General features: G+C 39.7%; 1 protein-coding gene across 1 annotated transcript in view; it reads right to left on the reverse strand.

The window, feature by feature from the left end:
- Positions 1-17,167, reverse strand: part of LOC134617031 (uncharacterized) — a 32,783-nt gene extending 15,616 nt beyond the window's left edge. The window contains exons 1-2 of the mRNA XM_063462181.1: positions 16,971-17,167; positions 16,549-16,878 (exon numbers count right to left, since the gene is read on the reverse strand). Of these exons, the coding sequence (XP_063318251.1) occupies positions 16,549-16,878; positions 16,971-17,013 (373 nt within the window). The 5' untranslated portion in view covers positions 17,014-17,167. The remainder of the gene's footprint in view (positions 1-16,548; positions 16,879-16,970) is intronic.
- Positions 17,168-20,919: the final 3,752 nt, after the last annotated feature.

Here is a 20,919-nt window from a genome sequence, read left to right on the forward strand (position 1 = left end):
CTTTACTACTGGTTAAGTTTAACTTGTGTGTGGTAGAAGTATCGGTTTTTGTACTCGGTATCGGCAAGTACTCAGATCCAAGTATCGGTATCGGATCGGTTTGAAAAAATTGGTATCGTTGCATCCCTAAATCAAACCATTTGATTCAGCTGTGTTGGAGTAGGGATGCATCTAAAAGCTGCAGGATAGTAGCTCTCGAGGACTGGGATTGGGCAGCCCTGGTTTAGAACATAACATGTTAGCGCTCCCTGGTCCTTTTTGGAGACAGATCCTGAGACAGCAGGCAGCTATGGAGAACTCGTGTCAGCTGTGGTAATTAAGTAATACTTTGATTTAATATTGATTTCATGACAACTATCCTCAGGCACATATTCCTGGATATATATAATGACATAAGTAAAACTCCCATTTTAGAATCATTGCCTTCTTTGATCTGACTTATTGCCTCAGACTTTGGCCCTGTGTCCCCAAAAGTCTAGAAAATCCATGACACTGAGTAAGAGGCCTTGATCATGTTATAAGTGAGAGAGTTTGGTGTAACAATGGTTGAACATGCCAAATCAACCCACAACATACTGCCATTCCCCAGCTGTAACCTGCATATGCATCAAACCAAAATCCAGTATCATAGCCACATGATAGACATAAAGATGAGGTTAAAAGGGTTGTATCATTTTGCCAGATAGCTTCATCCCCAAAAAGATAAACATTCGTCAAAAACCAAAGTTTGTGAATATTTGCTGCATTGCCAGGCCTAAACCAACCTGTTAAACTTATCAAATTATTGTCATAGATACAAACCTATTGATTGAAACAGAATAATCCATTCAATTATTTTATCTCTTTTTTCCTCTAGAATGTTTTGAAAATCAGCATTTTCAATAGATCAATGGACTTTTTAAAAGTTTATTTTGATCCTATTGTTTACTTGTGTAATTGCATTTTTATTGAAATTATGACAGGAAAACCCTTAATCAAATTGTATCTTTGATATCTAATAATATTAACAATAATGTTACATATGTAATATGTACACAATAATAATTTGCAAACAAACAAGAAAAACAGCAAAAAATGTCAATTTCTTTTCTAATACCCTGTATATAAAAACCACATATGACCACAACTCCAAATGTGCAATTGTCACTGCATCTAAACATGACATATTGCAAAAGGTAGAAACATATAATATACAATATGTTCTGAAGCTGGTACTGGTGCAGTTAACTTTGCTTTATGCTCCCATACACAGTAGGTGTTATTTACTTTAACTTGTAATATGTTATAATAAGCAAGTCACTTCTATATTTATGAGAATGTAGACAATAATGTTGGCTGATATGTAAAACTATGAGATATTGAGTGCAGGGAAGATATTATTGATCGATCAGATTCATGAATGTGTTAGGTACAAAAGCCACTTAGAGAGTGAAACAGAGACTGGCACTGGTTGAAATGTATAGAAAATATTTTATTTTGAACTTTTATGCTGAACTACAAACTGTGAACTGTGCCATCTCTGCGACCTGTGGTGCCTGGTTTACTCTGTGTAAAACTGCGCCGGTTCCCATGTGTCATCCCATACTTTGCCACTGTCAGGAGAAAAACATAACAAACAACAACCACAACCACACACAAAATAGGATAATTTAGGTTGTGACATATGACAATTTTTTAGGATGAAATATCTTCTATATTCATGTCATACTTTATACACCTTCATTGTAATATAAATTAATCAAATCAAGTCAGAGACTAATAATATATGTAGTAGATGTCAAACAGGACCACAGCAGCAGCCACGATCCATCGGAACCTGCTGGATGAGAGAGCACAGAAACTCCAGGGAAGAAGTTTAGTTAGTAACATGCATGAACTGCATTACTGAGACATGTATGCTTACAGATGGTGAGGGAGAGGGGGAGAGTTTTTAGTAAAAGGAGATGTGACTGCATCTTCAACCAATACTGAGCCTGCATAACCCTGAAAGAGACAGACAGAGGAGAGAGAGAGAGAGAGAGAGAGAGAGAGAGAGGGGGGGGGACACTAACCCACAGCAGTCTGGTCCTATGACAGCATAACTAAAGGCTGACCTGAACCAGCCCTAACTATAAGGTCTATAAAGAAGTAAAGTCTTATGCCTACTCTTAAAAGTGTTGACCATGTCCACCTCCAAAACTCATAATGGACTTTGGAGGTGGACTGCTATCAAGCTCCTCACAGAAGAGCAGCTTGATTGCTAAAAGCTCTCAATTTACTTTAGTTCAAATACATGAATTCAAATTGAGGTGAGAACTATTTATCAACAATATGAATGTCTGTTCCCGTTGTTACTACATACCATATCGAGCAGGGCTTCCACTTGACTTTAACTTCTTCTTTTTCCTGAAAAACATGGTATAAACAAACAGTTAATTAAGAAAGACATGCAAGTTGGATACAAAAAGGAGCTTATAAACATTTATGTACTATTGAATGGCTCAATATATTATAAAATTAGTTTACAAAAACATAAGAACCACTACAATGCTTGTACTGCCAGCATCGAGTGCATGTCAGCAAAGCAACACTGCTTACATTGTGGCTCACAAGCAAAACTAACTGAAGCAGATGTTACTGAATGGGAAGGAGCACCTCCACATCAATCACTCCTTCTGAGCATGATGTCAGGAGGACTTTAAAGAACGTAAACACCAGGAAGGCAGCACGACCAGGTCATATCAGATGGTATGTTCTTATTTAATGTCCTATTTGGAGCAAAATACAGACTCAGTGGCTAAATTAATGTAGATTCAACAAACACAAAAGCTCATGGATAGTCAGTCAGGCACAGTTCAAATCCGGGAAGTCCAAAGATGCAAACAAATCTGCACAACAGCAGGCTAAATTACTTACATTTACAACTCTCCTGTCTACTATCTCTTCATATTTGAAAATTTTCTGGGTACGGTGTTTTCGGCATTCTGAAAACAAATGAAATATTTACATGAGGTCTGTAAAACTGGAGATAATGCAAACATTAAGAAAAAGAAATCTTAACAAACTTAACGAACCTGTCATGTGTTTCGTACACTTACAATACCATAACGTCTAACCTTTCCTTGTCCTTTTTTTGTTTGGGACATCAGAGGTGTACACCGTAGAAATTGAGGGAGATGCAGGATGTGGAGATGGAGAGGAGGATGCAGGAGGAAGCAGAGACGGAGAGGAAGATGCAGGAGGAAGCAGAGACGGAGAGGAAGATGCAGGAGGAAGCAGAGACGGAGAGGAAGATGCAGGAGGAAGCAGAGACGGAGAGGAAGATGCAGGAGGAAGTAGAGATGGAGAGGAAGATGCAGGAGGAAGCAGAGACGGAGAGGAAGATGCAGGAGGAAGCAGAGACGGAGAGGAAGATGCAGGAGGAAGCAGAGATGGAGAGGAAGATGCAGGAGGAAGCAGAGACGGAGAGGAAAATGCAGGAGGAAGCAGAGACGGAGAGGAAGATGCAGGAGGAAGCAGAGACAGAGAGGAAGATGCAGGAGGCTGACAGAGGGAAGATGTTGGTACAGGCTCTAAATGAAGAATAAATTCCTCGTTTAGAGCCTCTGGGTCTGGGACTGGTCCAGCATCCACATTGTCAGCAGAGGATGGTCCAGCTGCTGGTGTAGAACTTTCAGCAGGAGGTGAAGCTTGTAATTCTGCAAAATTTTAAATATTACACATTCATTAAAATGGGTTGAAAAAATGTACAGTACACATAAACACATAATAAGTAGTGATTTGCATGTTTTCAGTTAATTTTTTACTAAAGTTACAACTTGTAAATATTGGCATCAAATAAGTCATCTCACACCCTCACTGACCCAAATCATTCAGTACAAGTGCCCTCGGGGATAGTGTGACATCTGTAGTGCTTTTCTACATTGTACATGAATAAATTAATGAGTGTGACTATAAATCCAGATAGCTAATGATTTTTTTCCTCTGATGACACTACTTACCTGAATTTGTAGTGCATAACATTTGACACTTAAAGCTAGTGCTGTGACTTAAGAGTTTTGTACAATGGTGATGCTAACTACCTAAGGAAGGTAATCAGGTAACCTCTTAAGAAGTATATAAGTTATTTAAGAATCATGGTGTTCATATTGGTAACATTATATAACATTTGTTATACTAGAAAGTCTCGAAGAGAATTATCAGGTCTGGTTTTCGTGAAGATTTTTAAAATTACATTTGTATATACATGAGTGTGAAAGACCATACTATACACACACACACACACATACAAAATTGTTCAGGTGGGTAACACCAGAGGTTCAGCATGGCTAGCTTTGGTGATGTGAACGCCACATGGGGAGGTAATAAGGCATATATAACACTATTTTCATGTTAGCAACAGGACATGTAGAGCAGCTGTCACCTCACAGCAAGACGGTTACTGGTCTGAACCTTGGCTGAATAATAGAATAGAATAGGACAGAATAGAGTAGAGTAAAATAGAATAGCTGGTGACTGTTAACTATCCTCATCCTCACCATCTTGTTTGTCTCTGTGTACCCCGTGATGATCTGCTTTCTTATCTAGGGTGTACCTATGAGGATGGGCTACCTGATAAGGACACCTGGTTACAGATAATGGACAAAGCATATCTTACTTCTCAGAAGGTGTTCATAAAGCTTCCTCATCTTCATGAGGATGTCACGTGCAGCACCTTCCGCTGGTTCGATCTGAGTGATCACGTCCCCTACTATACGGCCCTTACGGTCAAACTGTCCAAGAAACAGAATAGGCTGGTAGCCCAGGGCATGAAGTTTGGAAACCTGCAAGAACAACAAAGAAAAACATATGCAGCCAGTCTTTCATGTAAGCAAATTGATGTTTAAGTTTCACATCTTTGTTGTTTTATTGTTGTAGATAGTTAAAAAGTATTTATGGTGACCAAACCTGTAAATGTATGATAAAATCCATCTTGAAATGTTTTGTCTCTCAGTTAATAGCCGATTAAATTAAAATTCAGAAGTAGCTTAAATAAAAATAGTTTTTAACAAGTTTTTCGTAGTTTGATGTCTTTAGTGTGATGATGTTATTCTGATATGAATAACTTTTTTATTTATGCTCTTTTATGTGTATATACCTGTCTTGTTAGTTTCTTACTTCGTGATATACAAGGAAACATTGACAACTGTGATTAATAAAGAATTGTCTAGCAGACCAACCACTTATTAGATCAGAACTTTTAAACTTACTGACAACTGGGCTGAATTAACCACCCTGCTCGCATTTCTGTTTTTCTTAACAGAGGCAGCCCAGTTAATGTTTTTAAACTGTTCTTGTTTTTTTTTCAATCCCTCCTTTACGTTCAGGCTGCCCAGGCATCCACTGCATGTCTTCCTGTTGCAGGTGTTTGGAGCCTGACAGGAAGGGCATGGTTTGGTTTTTGGTTTTGTCATGTCTGCAAATGAAAATGTAACATGTAGGGATTATTTCAGGTCTGCTTTGGTTAAATGATTACAAAAATAATTTATGACCAAAGAAATAACTTATATTACGAGGCATTATTACACCATATTTAGAAAAAAAAATCGATTAGAGATTAAAGTCGTTAATATTGAGTTAATTACGTGAATAGGGTTAAAAAAACTGAATTGATTAAAGAAAAGATACATTGCTAAAATAGAGCAGTACTAACATTAGCTGGCTGGCTAAGCAAGTGTCTTACACATGGGAATACATCACAAAGAAAAATTAAATAAACTTTTGCAGAAGTAGTTCTCTTGGTACACAGACTGCTCTGTGAAAACATTTCAAGTTTAATATCAGCTGATTAATATTTCAGTGAACATGCAAATTACCCACAGTTTATCACAACTTACCTAGCTAAGATCTGTGTCGAGTCGGAAAATTCCTGCAGGACCGTGAGTTGAAAGATACATTTACTACGACTCCCAAGATGCATTGCAGTAAAAACCATCCAATCGCCTTGCTTAAGATCTGTTGACGTGTCGCTAAAGGCGCGCTGTAGATAAATATTGCAATTTGTAAAAAATAAAATAAATAAAAATAAATTTGCAATTTGTAATTACATAATTAAACACTGGGCCAGTTTATTTTCGCATTATCAATGGTTATTATTTTAGAGTAAATAAAGGAATAACGGGTAGCACCAAGCTGTTGTTATCTTCATTTCCATAGCAACGGCGGTTGAAGATTATGGGTAGTGTGCAGTTACGGGATTAGTGCGTTGTCTGCATAAATTGGTCTGATTGGTTGGAGCCGAGCGCATCCAAAACTAACAGATCGCACTTTCAGATCGTGAATCACTTTGAAAAACACTGTGTGATGGCCACAACATGAAGCGATTTTATTGTTGAATTATCAGTGATACTTTCATGTGTTTTTGTTGAGAAATGTTAACGATGTCATTAAAAGAAAGCATTAAATTCGGGAGAAAAACCCGTTCGCGGAGAGGGTCCCCGGTTCTATAGTTAGATTGTGCTTCACGGCGTCATGTTTCGCCGTGACGGGGTTATTATTTGGTGTAAATGGATGGCTGGAGCCTCTGCTTGAAGCGTCTCTGATCGCCGCGAGCGGGATCATATTGGAATGAATTGACAACCCACAGCGTCACATAAAAACGTGGAAGGGTACCTTTAGCGTCAGCATGAGAAGTTAAGGGACGTGACAAATCGTCAGTATTTTACGCCTCGGGAGTGAGAACGGGTTGTATCCTACCCTGGAACACCACCAAGCCATTGGTTCAGATATGTGGATGACACCTGGGTGAAAATCAAATCTCAGGACGTACTACATTTCACGGATCACATTAACTCGGTGGACCAACACATCAAATTCACCAGGGAGGATATGAAAAGTGGCAGGTTAGCCTTCTTAGACTGTGAGATTTCCATCAGTAATGGGGGACATCTAAAAGCTGACGTGTACCGTAAACCTACACATACAGATCAGTATCTAAGGTTTGACTCTCATCATCCACTGGAGCACAAACTGGGTGTCATCAGGACGCTACAACACAGAGCGAACACCATCCCCACTGACACAGCGGCCAGGGAGGCAGAAGAACAGCACATCAAGAAGGCCCTGAGTAAATGTGGTTATCCCAGCTGGACTTTTGTCAAAGCTGGAAAGACACCTAAAGAAAGCTCCAGCTGATCCAGGAGAGAAGGACAACCGCTGCCCAAGCGAAAACCTGTAGTGATCCCATATGTGTCAGGAGTATCGGAGCAGCTGAGACGCATTTTTTCTAAACACCGGGTCTCTGTGGCTTTTAAACCCCAAAACACGCTGCGCCAAAAATTGGTCCACCCCAAGGATCAGGTCCCCCGACACAAACAGAGTAACATAGTGTACGCTGTTAAGTGCAGGAGGATTGCCAGGATTTATACATCGGGGAAACCAAACAACCTCTGGCGAAGCGGATGGCACAACACAGAAGAGCTACCTCGTCAGGCCAGGACTCTGCAGTCTATTTACACCTACAGGCCAGTGGACACTCTTTCAATGATGAGGATGTACACATCCTGGACAGGGAGGAACGCTGGTTTGAGGGCGGAGTCAAGGAGGCCATTTACGTGAAAAGGGAAAGACCATCTCTGAATCGAGGAGGGGGCCTAAGGGTCCATCTGCCACCATCTTACAATGCTGTGATTGCAGCCATTCCCCAACTCTCTGTGAATGGTACTCATGGCCATTGATCAATGGTCTTTGATCAGTGGGTTTTGGTCAGTGGTTGTTGATCAATGGTCATGAGAATTTGCATAATTATGATTAAGGAACTGACCTCCCAGCCCATTGTTCCTTCAGTGGGCTGGTTTCAGATTGGGGAAACCTGCAGTCAGCTGAGACTGAAGAAGTCACCTGGATGATGATGAAACGTTTCTCCCACAAAACGCTACGTCCAGATGAACAGAATCAACTTTTGGAGATTTACTTTCCTGGATGATTGAGAATGCATCAAGACATTTTAACCTGAAGTTGTGATTACATTATGTTTAGTGGAAACAAAAATGTGGATCTCATTGAAATGCTCCAACAGATTGTTATGACATCATGATTGTATGCAACAAGTGCTTTATTTAGGGCTGGGCATAGATTTGGATTTCTATAATTGATTCAATTCTGATTTGCAAGGTCTGGATTCAAATCAATTTAATTCAATTTTGACTCAGAGAGTCAGAAATATTATAATTCTGATCAAGGGATATTGGACGATAGCTTGAGGGAAATACAGGGTCTTTGCCTGGTTTTATAAAGAGACTAATACTTGCAGAGTTCATATTTGCTGGTAGTCTACCATTTTCCTTGATGTCCTGCAGCATTCTGTGAAAAATTGGTGCCAGAATTGTCCAGAATTCTTTGAAAAATTCTGCTGGAAAGCCATCTGGACCTGAAGCCTTATTGTTGGGTATACTTGTCAGGGCTTCCTGGAGTTCGCCTGGTGTCAATGGCGAATCCAATGCCATTGCTTGGGTGTCTAATAATGTTGGAAGAGTTATGTTGTCGAGAACTTGATAAATTTCGTTTTTAGATGGGTTTATTTGTGCTGTATATAAAGTTTGATAGACATCCCTAAAATTTTGTTTATTTTTTTTAGGGTCATATATTGTATTCCCAGATAAATCTTTAACAGCACATATGGTTGTTTTTTTATTTATTTATTTTTAACTGGTGTTAAATACTCCAGTTCTTTCTTCTTTGAGCTGAAGGAAGAACAATACTCGGTGTATAAATGCTCAATCAACAATCTCTTTATTCCATATTCCATACAACACTTTGAGCATTACAAACTTCTGGACGGGAGATGTGCACAGGAGGGTGTCTGGCAACATCTCGAACTGTCTAACAGTTACACAGACTCTTATAGCTTGTTCCCCCTCCCTTCAGGGCCATAAAGCGTAAACCCTCACATTCTTTCTATCTTACGGCGCCTACATGACGGCCTTGGCTTCCTGTTTTATCTCCTCCTGATGAGATGGGGCAGAAAAACTCCACGGTATGTTCTGTTCTCTTCGTGATCTGAAAAGGAAGGCCATGATTCTACACAAACAGCATTTCTTATAACTCAGCAGTATAATGCATCATAAAACAGTGTAATGATTTCACAATCTTTAACCCTTTTATTACCATGGGCCCACCGGCGGGCCCATTTTACAAGCGCTCTTTAAAGGACTGTAACTCCATCATCGTTTATGCGAGAGAGAAAATACGAACGGCTTCGAAAAGAAGAGAAGCTGCACTTTACGGGGATATTTGGTGTATTACGGTAGCACAAAGCTACTGCTGTCTGAACACGGAAGGAAATCTGAACTCCACCCAGATTTTACCACATGCGCTTGGGACTACTGTAACGCATCGACCATTTGAGCTAGAGAAGAAATTCACACCTTTACTGAAAGAAGAGACGCTGCGCTTTACAGGGACATTTGGTGTATTACGGTAGCGCATAGCAATAACAAGCTACTGCTGTCTGAAAGAAAGAAAAGTCAACTGCGCTTAGGTTTTACCATGTGCGCTTCGCACTAACGTAACCATTTGGGCTAGAGAGACATTTCAAATGGTTACTGAAAGGCGAGAAGGCAAGCGTTATGAAACTTTACGGTGCAGCATTAGAAAGCACGTGCAACAACGGTCCAATCACAAGCAAGAACTGATGATGCACGGAGCAGAGGGGCGGGTGTGGAGAAGTGGCGACGCCCCAAGAAGGGTCAGGAGATTTAAAAAACTGCGTGGCCTAGGCTGAAAAACTTTATTGTACATATTTGTTATAGTTCATATTTAAAGTTGATGTTGCGTTACATTTTGTTCCTGTTGAATATCAGTTTCCCCTTAACTAGAGTGAGATTAATTTTTTTCCACTTTAACTGTTGTTCCATTGTCTTAACAATAAATTAATGTAAAATGACTGCCAGATATTGAAAGCTGAGGTTATTCTGAAAAAAGGGGCAAAAGCATTCACTTATAGTATGATTTCTGGCCCTTTTACAGCCAAAACTACCAAATAAGTCCAGGCGGACCAAATGATGCTTGGTCAATAAAGTTAATCCAAGGCATAATGTGGCATATAGCCGTATAATGATTCAACAATTCTTTGATTAGAAGTATAAGGTAGCATAAGATAGTATAATAATCTCACACTGGTTAGCTAGAAATTGACCGGATTTGTTACCGTGTTCAAAATTATGCAAGCAAAGTCTTTGTACTAAGAATTGAGTCTTTTTATTAATAATTTCATTTAATTCTAGTTTTGTTTTGCGTATTTTGTTCAATATTTCTTGATCTTGGTGGGACACATAGGCTTTTTCTAAGGATTTGATGTTTTTTTTCTACTTCCTGAATATTTTTGTTTTCTTGTTCTTCTTATGTGATAAGAAAGAAATTATTTTACCTCTCATCACAGCTTTTCCTGCTTCCCAGAGGACAGATGCTGATGTTCCAGGAATGTCATCATAGCCTGGAGGAGATTTTTGATAGTAAACTGGTCTCTGAATACACAGAGAGAGAGCTGTGCAGGAATTGTGATTTTTAACGTGGTGGAAATAAAACAGCAAAAGTAAGATGGAATAAATGACGATGTTTATAAAATGTGAAGCGTAGTTTTGATCTTCTTTTGCTGCTGGTTCAGTGAATTTTGGTCAGAGAGTAATGAAACCTGCAGCAGCAACATCTGTGAGATGTCAGCGTTCAGCACTGATGGCGTGTCCACATACGTGCCGTCGGGTGAACAATCCATGCTTTGTGTTCACGTCTTTGTGCAGAATTCGTTTGCCTGCTCTTTGATCATTTGCTGTTTTAGCTGTTTGGTGGTTGTTGGAATAGGTTTGTGAGTTTTAACTAGAGATTCTAGCATTTCTGGCAAAATACATTTACATTCAAAAATCGATTCAGAATTTAATTATATTATCAACATAATTATATTATCGATAGTGCATTATTCAAGCTAAAATCTAAAATCAAGCTAAAACCGACCCCTCGTTTTATTGTTTTGCAGGCTTTTTTTTCATTCTTGGATACCTTTTGAATCTCCCTGGTGTTGGAACCTGGATTTCCTCCTTGGCCTTGGAGGTGGCGAGCAGCCCAACAACCTGATTTTTCCAAATACCAGAGAAAGAACCCACCCATTCCTTCTGTTGGTGAAGTGATCTGCTGTAGTGGGACTAACATGGGTGAATTCACAAAGAAACAATTGATCTACCACTTGACTAAATAATGTACAGCTTTTAGATCCAGAAAAGGCAGACCTCTTCTCAGCTGCCAGACGGACTAATATTGACTGGAAAGGAATCAAATAATAATTAATAATAATAATAAAAAAAATATTAAACTTTAGAGATGACCCTAAAATAACTCCAGTGTTATTACATGGTACTGATACCCACTTTGTAGAGGCATTTTGTGTTGTTTGTTTGGAATTAGCATTCATTTCTACTCCAGGGTAAGATACACAGCATACCAAACACCACTGATGGTAAAGTTCATTTCAAGATGCAGTGATGCAATCTGTTAATTTGTTCATTGTGCTCCTGTATTGCAAAATATAGTGAGTGTTACAAACACTGTGAAAGGCCATGTCCACACTAATACGTGTTAGTTTGAAAATGCATCTTTTTCTCTCTGTTTTGGCCTTCCGTCCACACTGAAACGGCATTTTCGGTCAAGGAAAACGCAGTGTTTTCAAAACGGTTTCCAAAGCGGATACATTTGAAAATGCCGTTTTCGTGTCACAGCGTGGACAGCAAACCCAGAGCCTTTTCGAAAACTATGACATGTTTTAGTCATGTGATGCAGTCATGTAACCAATTAAACTAAGATAGCGGAGGGCATTATACTGCAGTTGTTTTGTTAGTTCTCAATTTTGACAGCCCTATTAAAGATTAGTATCAGTTTGCACATGCTCCAGATAGCTTTTCTCCAAATTCTTTAATTCTCACTCGCTTTTGCAAGTTTGTACTTTTGTGTTACTCGTAGCAACAACTCTACCTCATTGCTTTTCCTCGACATTTTGGTGCGACGTTTCAAAGGCAGGTCAAATTGTCTTGCGTTTCACGCATGGGCAGTACTGGAACGTAAGTGTTTTGCGGCCGTTTCAATGTAGATGAACAACAATAGTGTGGACGCGGAGCATTTTCAGAAGTATACGCCCTTTTCAAATTTATCCCGGCTAGTGTAGACATAGCCAAAGCCTCCGGTTATTTCCTTGTAATCTCACACATTTCTACACCTACCTCTTGAACCTAAACACCGGTCCACTATCCTGTAGCTCATCCAGAACAACTGGGTCTTAAGACATTACATTATTTACACACAGAATCCAAACCAGACATCACTGCAGCTCTCATCACCATCTTGTAAAGCTTCCCTTTCACTCTGGCTGCTATCCTTCTGTCACAAATCACCTGACATTCATTGTGTGGCTTCACGATGCCACTCCAGCTTTCCCAAATTATATTCCAAATTAGATGATTAAGATATATTAATCACAGCAGATTCCTGTGTGGCAGAAAATCCACCAGAGCAGGCTGTTGATATATATTAGTGATAAGCAGCTGTATGATCATTGCAGGCTGAAGAAGAGTTAGAGTGTGTGTGTGTGTGTGTGTGTGTGTGTGTGTGTGTGTGTGTGTGTGTGTGTACTTGCTTGCTAGTCTGATAAAGTCCTCTCTGTGTTCTTTATGAGAGACAGCTCTGCTTCTGTTCTGTGAGTGTTACTTTAAAATGCCTGAAGACATGAGGGAGACTTTGGAGGTGAGTTAGAGGTTATCCGCTCAGTAAGAAGTTACAAACAACTCTGCTGTTTTCTTTTGGTTTTCTTTGGTTCTTTGGTTTGTTTTTTGTTTCGTTTTTCTCCCACCAGCTAAATGAAACGCAGAAATGATAGAAGGTCAAACAGGAGGTAAAACTCACATTTGGTGAGCTGGCAGAGAGGCTGGCCTGTAAATGATGGTGTCAGTTTATTTTTTTTAAACTAAGGGATTGTTTTTAAAATGTCACAATGTTTTAGATTATACTTATCTAAAAATGTAAACTAGCACAAAGAATGAATTAAATTTAGGTCAGCATTAGAAGGGAACAAAAGCAGGGTCCTATTTAACAAATAAACTCTGAGTTGGTTAAAGCTGTGTAACACCCAAATTTCCCATTCGTGGGATAATAAAGGTTTATTCTGTTCTTTTGTGTGAGTTGCTCCATTTTACTGTCCTTCTGTACAGTTCATGTGACAAATAATGTCTTACACGTAGTGTTCATGTTTTTAAAATGATTTTGAGTTCTCAGAGTTACCGAAAATAACCAGTAAACAAATTAAATAAACTTAGTAAAAAGATAAATAAAAAAGCGGACACACATTTTGGCCACATTATTATACTGTGTTACTATAGTTAACTGATAACATATTTATGTCACCATCTATACTGATCAACAATGTTAGGGTAAGTGAATCCAGATGAAAGAAAGAAACCCTGGAATCGTTGAAGTTGCTCAGTAGAATCAATCAACAGAGACGGTTCCAGGAAGCAGGTTTAAAAATAAACTCTGAGTGTTCTGTTGCAGAACAGCTGATCGGAGTAATTTCAATCAACTCTGAGATCAACTTGCATTAAATGTGCGAGTAGAGAAAGGAAGTCATCATCATTAATGCCCCGATACTATTATTCACCATGGCAACAGGTAACTAAAGAGCGGAGCCTCCAATTTTATCCCTTAGAACAAAGAATATGAGCACGTGTCAGTGATGACCATCATATAAAAGCAGGAGGGGAGAAAGGTTTTAATCAGTTTGGGCCACTTTGGCAGACTGAACAAAGTTTGATATAAAATATAGAATTCTATTAAAATGTCCATGATCATGTTGTAGCCAGCTTGAACTTTGATCACCTGAAACTTAATTTTACATTTGATTGTTTCTAATTATTCAGTTGTAACCTGACACAACAAAATGTGGGAGACAGAAAGTGAAGATCAGATTTGGAGAAAGAGACATGGTTTATGAAAGGACTAATTACTAATTACTACTCATATTAGTTACCCATAGCAACAGATTCCGGGGTGATCCACCCTCATCTAAAAACTGTTTCTGCAGCAGTTCATTTTACCTTTTTTTTCAGTAATCCAAAGAATTTTAAAAAAGTGAGACGCATTTGCAAACAGTTTACCTGAATGCAGCCAAAGCTGCTCAAATGTGATTGGTCAGGAAACAAAAGGAGAAAGCAGCTTGTCCTGTGATTCCAGATTTGACATATTCAGATACAAAATCAGTTTTTTTTTCTATCAGAGAGAAAAGAAGGTGATAGAAACATGAGGCACCATGACCGATTTATCCTCTATAAACATCCACAGGAAACTGATGGAAATCTGTCCAACAAAATCTGCGTCCTAATGAGCCGCTGCTAGAAGGACAAAATCCTGACCTGACATCAGTCCAAGATTTGTCTTTAACCCTTGGATGCACAACCTACCAATACCTACACTCTTCCACGAGTGGGGTCAAAAATGACCCCAAATAGAAACAATGCATTTTGCTATAAACTCGGTTGTTATTCTTCAAAATCTTTAAAACAAAGAGTTGTAATATTTCCATATTTGAGTTATTCCTCATAAAACATGTTTGTGACATGAGGCCCTTTGCATTTTTATTTATTTTTTCATTAATTTTAAGAAATTGCAGTTTTTGTATCCTTGTATCACTTTTGTATGCTTGCTCGGCATATACTGCAGAAGCTGGGTCTTCCCTCTGAAAGGCACAAGTTGTTCATTCACTGTAACACAATCACTGATGATGAATTTCTGCCTGCAGTTGACCAGGAACAGGCCCCATATGTAGAGGAAAGCTGCCATGTGGTTTGTTTTCAGTCAGTAGGCTCTGGTCCTCTTGTCATCAAAGTGCAAGAAATGGCGAATATCTTCAAATCTTTGAATTAACATAGTGGCCTTGTACAATGGGTTATGCAGAGGACTCCAAAAAAAACACACCGACTGGTACATCCCAGTTCTTCTCACTTCCTGCAAGAATGATCAATCAAATGAAGGCCAGGAGCTTAAGTTTGATTACATTTTTCCACTCTTTTCCCCTGTCTGTGGCTACTCTTTGTGCCTCCATGTTTGTGTATGTCAGCACCTCTCCTATTATATTATCAGACATGAACATCTTCCATACATCTATTGGGGAGACAGTACTAAACCCAGGTGCAAGCCCTGGCCAACTAATTCAGAATATTGTGGCTAGAGCAGTAAGAGGGGCTCATTCTGTTAGACTCAATATCCATTTCCTACTGGGGGACAGTAGTCTGTGTCCTCTATATCTGAGATGTTAGATTCTGAGTCAATGCCTCCGATGGGGTCTTCATCCCATCCAACCTGGATCATTTGTAGGGCAAGGTCCACAGGGGTCCTAGCTGGCCTCATACCAGCCATGTTACTTTAGATATTTAAAAAAAAAACATAAGAAAGGACAATGTTTGAAATGCACAGGAAACTATAAACAGGGCTGCACATAAATGGTCCGCAGGTGCGCATTCGCTGTCAAAATAAAAGACGCGTACCAGATAAGAAGTTGGAATGCGCGTTTGCGTACATTAGATGTTCTGGAGGAGGACAGACATTTGTTCAGAACTCTTAAAGATGTTGAAGAAGCAAGCTCCATAAGCAATTACTTTGGTGTTCCTCCACCGCAAAAGAAGTGTGTATTCTCTGAATTTCAAGGAATACTTTTATTTTGACAGCGAATGCACACCTGCGGACCACTTATGTGCAGCCCTGACTATAAATCATGTACGTTATTGTGTAAAAATTAATTCTTGATCCATCAGAAGTGTAAGTGGGTCAGTCAGAGTTGCTAAGAATGAAAGTTTCATAGAAGATTCCATAAGAACTGCTTGGGGTCATTTTTGACCCCACTTGTGGAAGAGTGGGGTAGTGATACAAAAACTGCATTTTTTTTAAATTAATGAAAAAATAAATAAAACTGCAAATGGCCTCATGTTACAAACATATTTTATGAGGAATACCTGGAATATGAATATATTACAACTTTTCATTTTAAAGATTTTGAAGAAAAACAACCCATGGGGTCATTTTTGACCCCACGTGTGCATCTAAGGGTTAAAATGTCATAAAGTGAAAGTGTCTGGTTAAATGTACTGAAAGGTGTTAAACAACAAGTGCTGCTGGAAGAGTTTTCATGAAGAGAACATTAACACTGTGAATGAGGGATGGACTTTGATACAGTTTGACACAATCTGTTTTTCTTTCACTTTGAATAAATGTTTTTGTGGGACTGAGGATACATTTGTTTACATTTGGAAGTTTGATGTCATCTGTTCCTCTTGTTTCTATCTTAAAACATGATGAAAAATCTGTTTAAACAGAAATAAATAGAATTGAATTTCTGACAGCAGTAAATAAAAATCTCCCTGAGCTCAGTATGTTTGTGACTCTGAGATGGAGGTGAAATCTGTGAACCTGGGCTGTGGTTTACTGCTCTCTTCCTGTCACAAACACTGTTTGACATCTGTTCATCTGTTGGTTTTTGTTCAGGCTGCAGGGATCATTTCTCACTGTGGGTATCAAGCTTAGGACAGAAGCAATAGTAGGTGGCTGAATGATCGCGTTTAATTTTTTTGATCTTCAACTCACAGCCGTTCTGTTTATTCTGAGCTGAGAAATCATCTTTCTGAGGATGACCATATGTTTTATCAATGTCACCATTTGTTTTATCAATATCAAGTATCACTTTGAATGTTTCATTTTCTTTTTTCTGGTACCAGTATATCCAGTCACGATCGCACTGTTCAGTCCCTCCACAGCTGAAGGAGACACTTTCTCCAACTCTCCTGGTCAATGTTAAATCGTCCTGAATCAGCTGTTCTGCTGTCACGGTAACCAGTGCTGTAGAGACACAGACAGATAGATGAAGGTTAGTGTGACAGTGTTTGTTACAGGTTGACTTTGTTGGCTCCTGATTGGCTGGAAACACTCACCTGAACACAGACAGCACAGAGCAGCAGCTGGGAGGAAAAGCATTTTGTGCAGTGGTGTTTCCTCTGGTGAACCTGGGGAGAAGTGGCGCTCTGATGCAGCTGAGGCCAAACAAGGACGAGCTGTGAGATCAGACGAGGGCCACGTGGTTTCTAACAGGTCCTCAAAGCTCCCATCAGCCCCTGCGGCCCACAGATAAGACTGCTGCTGCTGATTGACAGCTCAGCTGAAGCTGCTGTGTGGTTTCATCGTCTTCATTTCAATCTGACAGCAGATCCAAAAATCTGGGTCACATGATGCAGAAACACTCAAAAACTTTCATGTTCCCACAAACACATTCAGGTTGCTGTGAATTTACTAACACACACTATTACTGATGAATCATTCGCTCATCCATCATACAATATATTTCATTGTTAACACTTTTTTTGCTCTTGTGTTTTTTTCATACTTTATGTGTCGTGTGGCAGCTTTGAAATTCTTTAAGTGTAACAGCCTCAATAAAGCAAAAAAGCTTTTTCACTGATTTCCATTTGGCTTTGTAGAAAATCCTCATGCCTGGTTACGCCTAAAATGATCTTTAGAAATTAGTTATGACATGTTGTGTTTGCTTGTAAATGTTCTCTTTCTGCACATTAGAAGCAGTTGTTATAAACATATAAATGCACATATATCTTACTTACTGTCATTTCTGGTTTTGAGTGTTATTTTGAAGCTTGCAAATATTCAATAAATGTAGCTGCATCATTCACTGTCTCATAGATATTTGATTGTTCATAGTTTACTCGTGTTTGAACTTATTGGCCACAGTTTGAAAGAATCAAACTTACTAGTCTGCACAGACTCCTCTGACAAGTCTGAGAAGTTTTTGACTGAACTACTGAAATAATGATGTGTTGGTTTAAAATAAACAGTTTTTTGTGTCTGTAAAAACATGTTTTGTTTGTCTGTTTGTGTTTCTGTGGCTGTGTGGTTTGTGCTCTTTTGGCCTGATTAACAGACATTCAGTGACTTAGTGTTGCTCTCTTGGTGTCACTTTAAATACTAATTAAAATAAAAGACATTAAGAAAAAAAAGAGAAAAACATTGTTGAAAATAAAAACTATTAATTATCAGTTATTCTCAAAAATATCTTATTTCCTCTTCATCTTGTGTTTACTTTCAAACTCTGTAATAAAATGGGAGCTGAGCAGACTGCAGGGGCTTCATGGTCTCTCCTTTGATTCCATTAAAGTTCATTTGTCAGCTCTGAGTTGAGGATTTGAGCTGTTTCTCTCACAGGTGAAGAACACAGATCCTTCCTGGAATCATTCTTGAAGCAGAGTTCATGCTTGTAACTGTCATTGTGTTATTAAAGTGAAAAGCCACAGCTAACGGTGTGGAGGCTGCAGAGCAGAAACCCACACAGCCCGTCTGCTGCAGGAGAGCAAGTTTGGATACAGTCAGTTTGTGCTTCACTCACACGGGTTGTTGTTTATCACACAATGAAAGTAGAATCAAATTCTTCATCTTGAAATCTTTATTATTCACACTTACAAACACAACATACAATCAATATTTGTTTAATTTGTTTAAAATATCAAATATGATCTTGTGTTGAAAAACCAGCAGATGGTGCAGAATTACTGAGATGATCAAATCCTAAATATTTGTAACATCACTAATATTTGCAGAAATAAAGAATAACTTTAGTTGTTCAGTGAGATTTCAACATGTTTTCAGAGATTATTGAGCTTTTCTTATGTAACAATGGCTGCAGATGAATTCTCTACTAATGATGAAAAAACTAACATGTAAAGCCTGAAGCAGCAGAAACTGACTTTAAACACATTTTCAGCTTCTACAATAAAACAACTGAAGGAAAATAAATGTTTGTTCTTACCTGTTACAGACAGTTTAGTTCCAGAGCCAAAGATGAAGTACAGGTTTCCTCCCACAGTGAGACAGACTGCTACAAAAACCTGTCTGCTGTTGAATGTGTCAGCTGAGGTGAATGAGTCCAAATGAGGAAGCAGGATCATATTTCAGCTCCATGATGTGTTTCTCTAATGTTCATATCAACATGACTGTCTCTTCTTCTCTTTTCTTTTAGCCACACTAGCAGCACAGCTCTGATGTTAATGTCAGTCTGTTGCTCAGTCCACTACTTTAGTCCACATGAAAAATTTAAAGATATCAGAACATCTGAATCTCAGGAGAAAGTGGGCCATGCAGCACAACAATGACACAAACCAGTCAAGTTTTTGTTTTCTTTTCCAATCAAGTCTCTTTTTTTTTCGATTTGCTGTTTCTTCTGTCCTGCACATTTTCCTCTGTTTTGTGCAGCTTGATGGAGCTTCTGTAAAAATAGAGCCAGAGTTAAACTTTAGTGGTGCGGAGCAAAGAGATGCTTCAGGGATGCTTCTGAAATGTGTTGTGGCATGTCTGCTGGAATCATCAGTGTTGTATTGAGTGGCCTCAATCAGCTCCAGCTGTCATGATGTGCTGTGTGCAGGCAGGAGAAGAGAACCCAAACGCTGGACTCGGTGAACGGAAAGAGGCAGCTTTATTGCGCTGTGGCAGAAACTCCAACCATAACTCAAAATAACAACCCTAAACTGAAAACACAAAGCTACTAACAAACACCTGGAACCGGGAGACAAAAGACCGGGAACACGGAGGCAAAACACACAGCTTGTTGAGGGTACAACGCAACAGAGAGCACAGGAAATCACAGGGCTTGTATACACAGGGAGGGAATGAGAAACAGAAGGGAGACACAGCTGGGAGAAATTAGGCTAACGAGACAGGGGAGATGTAAAACTGAACACACTGACAACAGACTTGGACCGCAGAGTACTGGATTAGCTCACTCGAGGATCCAGCAGGAGCAGATGTGGGGCCAGAGGGTGTTGGGCTCCCTGGGTGAATATGTAGCCGACTTGGGGACTGAGCCACAGCTAGCGGGGACACTGGAGACTGAGCTGATGACAAAGCTAATGACTGGGCTACCAACTGAGCTACTGACCGAGATATGGACTGCAATAAAGGTTGTGGTGATTCTGGTGGTGATAGTGGCTGAGTGGCTGAAGGTTGCTGGGCAGCTAACTGAGCTGAAGGTTGCTGGGCAGCTGGTGGTGAAGTAAAGGGCTGAACTACAGGCTGGACTGACGGCAGAAGAATAGCAGGCTCTACTTTCTCCAGGGGTGGCAATTGACTCAAACTCAGCCTCTGGGGAAGCCCTGGGGGGAATCTCCATCCCTGTGTAGCCTGACTGGGCCGACAGGTCCACTAACTGTGCTGCTGCCTCAACTAATGCCACAGGAGAAAGTAGAGGTGTGGTGGGGTGAAGATGGTGAGGATGGAGTCTCTTCCTTAAGGGAGGATCGAGTGATTTGGCTATAAATATCGATGGGAAAAGATGCTGACGCTGAGAATACCAGGCGGCGAGGGCTTCCAGGAGGACAGCTGAATCTTCCTTGCCCGGACCGCCCATGCCAAACAATTCAAAGCAAAACCTGGCTCTCAGAGCTGTTATAATTTGTTTTAATCTTTTAATGTCCAAAAAACCGACAGTGCAGGTAGTGGATGACAAAAAGTTATCGAAAAAGACTACCTGGATGAGTTTCTTGGGAGTGTCCACAGCGTGGATTGCGCCCCAGCAGTAATCCCACAGCTGCACGAGATACTGAAAACGTGAGTCCGCTGGATCCATTTGATGGTCGCGTCGTTCTGTCATGATGTGCTGTGTGCAGGCAGGAGAAGAGGACTAAAAAGCTGGACTCGGTGAACGGAAAGAGGCAGCTTTATTGCGCTGTGGCAGAAACTCCAACCATAACTCAAAATAACAACCCTAAACTGAAAACACAAAGCTACTAACAAACACCTGGAACCGGGAGACGAAAGACTGGGAACACAGAGGCAAAACACACAGCTTGTTGAGGGTACAACGCAACAGAGAGCACAGGAAAT

Source organism: Pelmatolapia mariae, linkage group LG18 (assembly GCF_036321145.2).
Source record: "Pelmatolapia mariae isolate MD_Pm_ZW linkage group LG18, Pm_UMD_F_2, whole genome shotgun sequence".
NCBI classification, from domain to species: domain Eukaryota; kingdom Metazoa; phylum Chordata; class Actinopteri; order Cichliformes; family Cichlidae; genus Pelmatolapia; species Pelmatolapia mariae.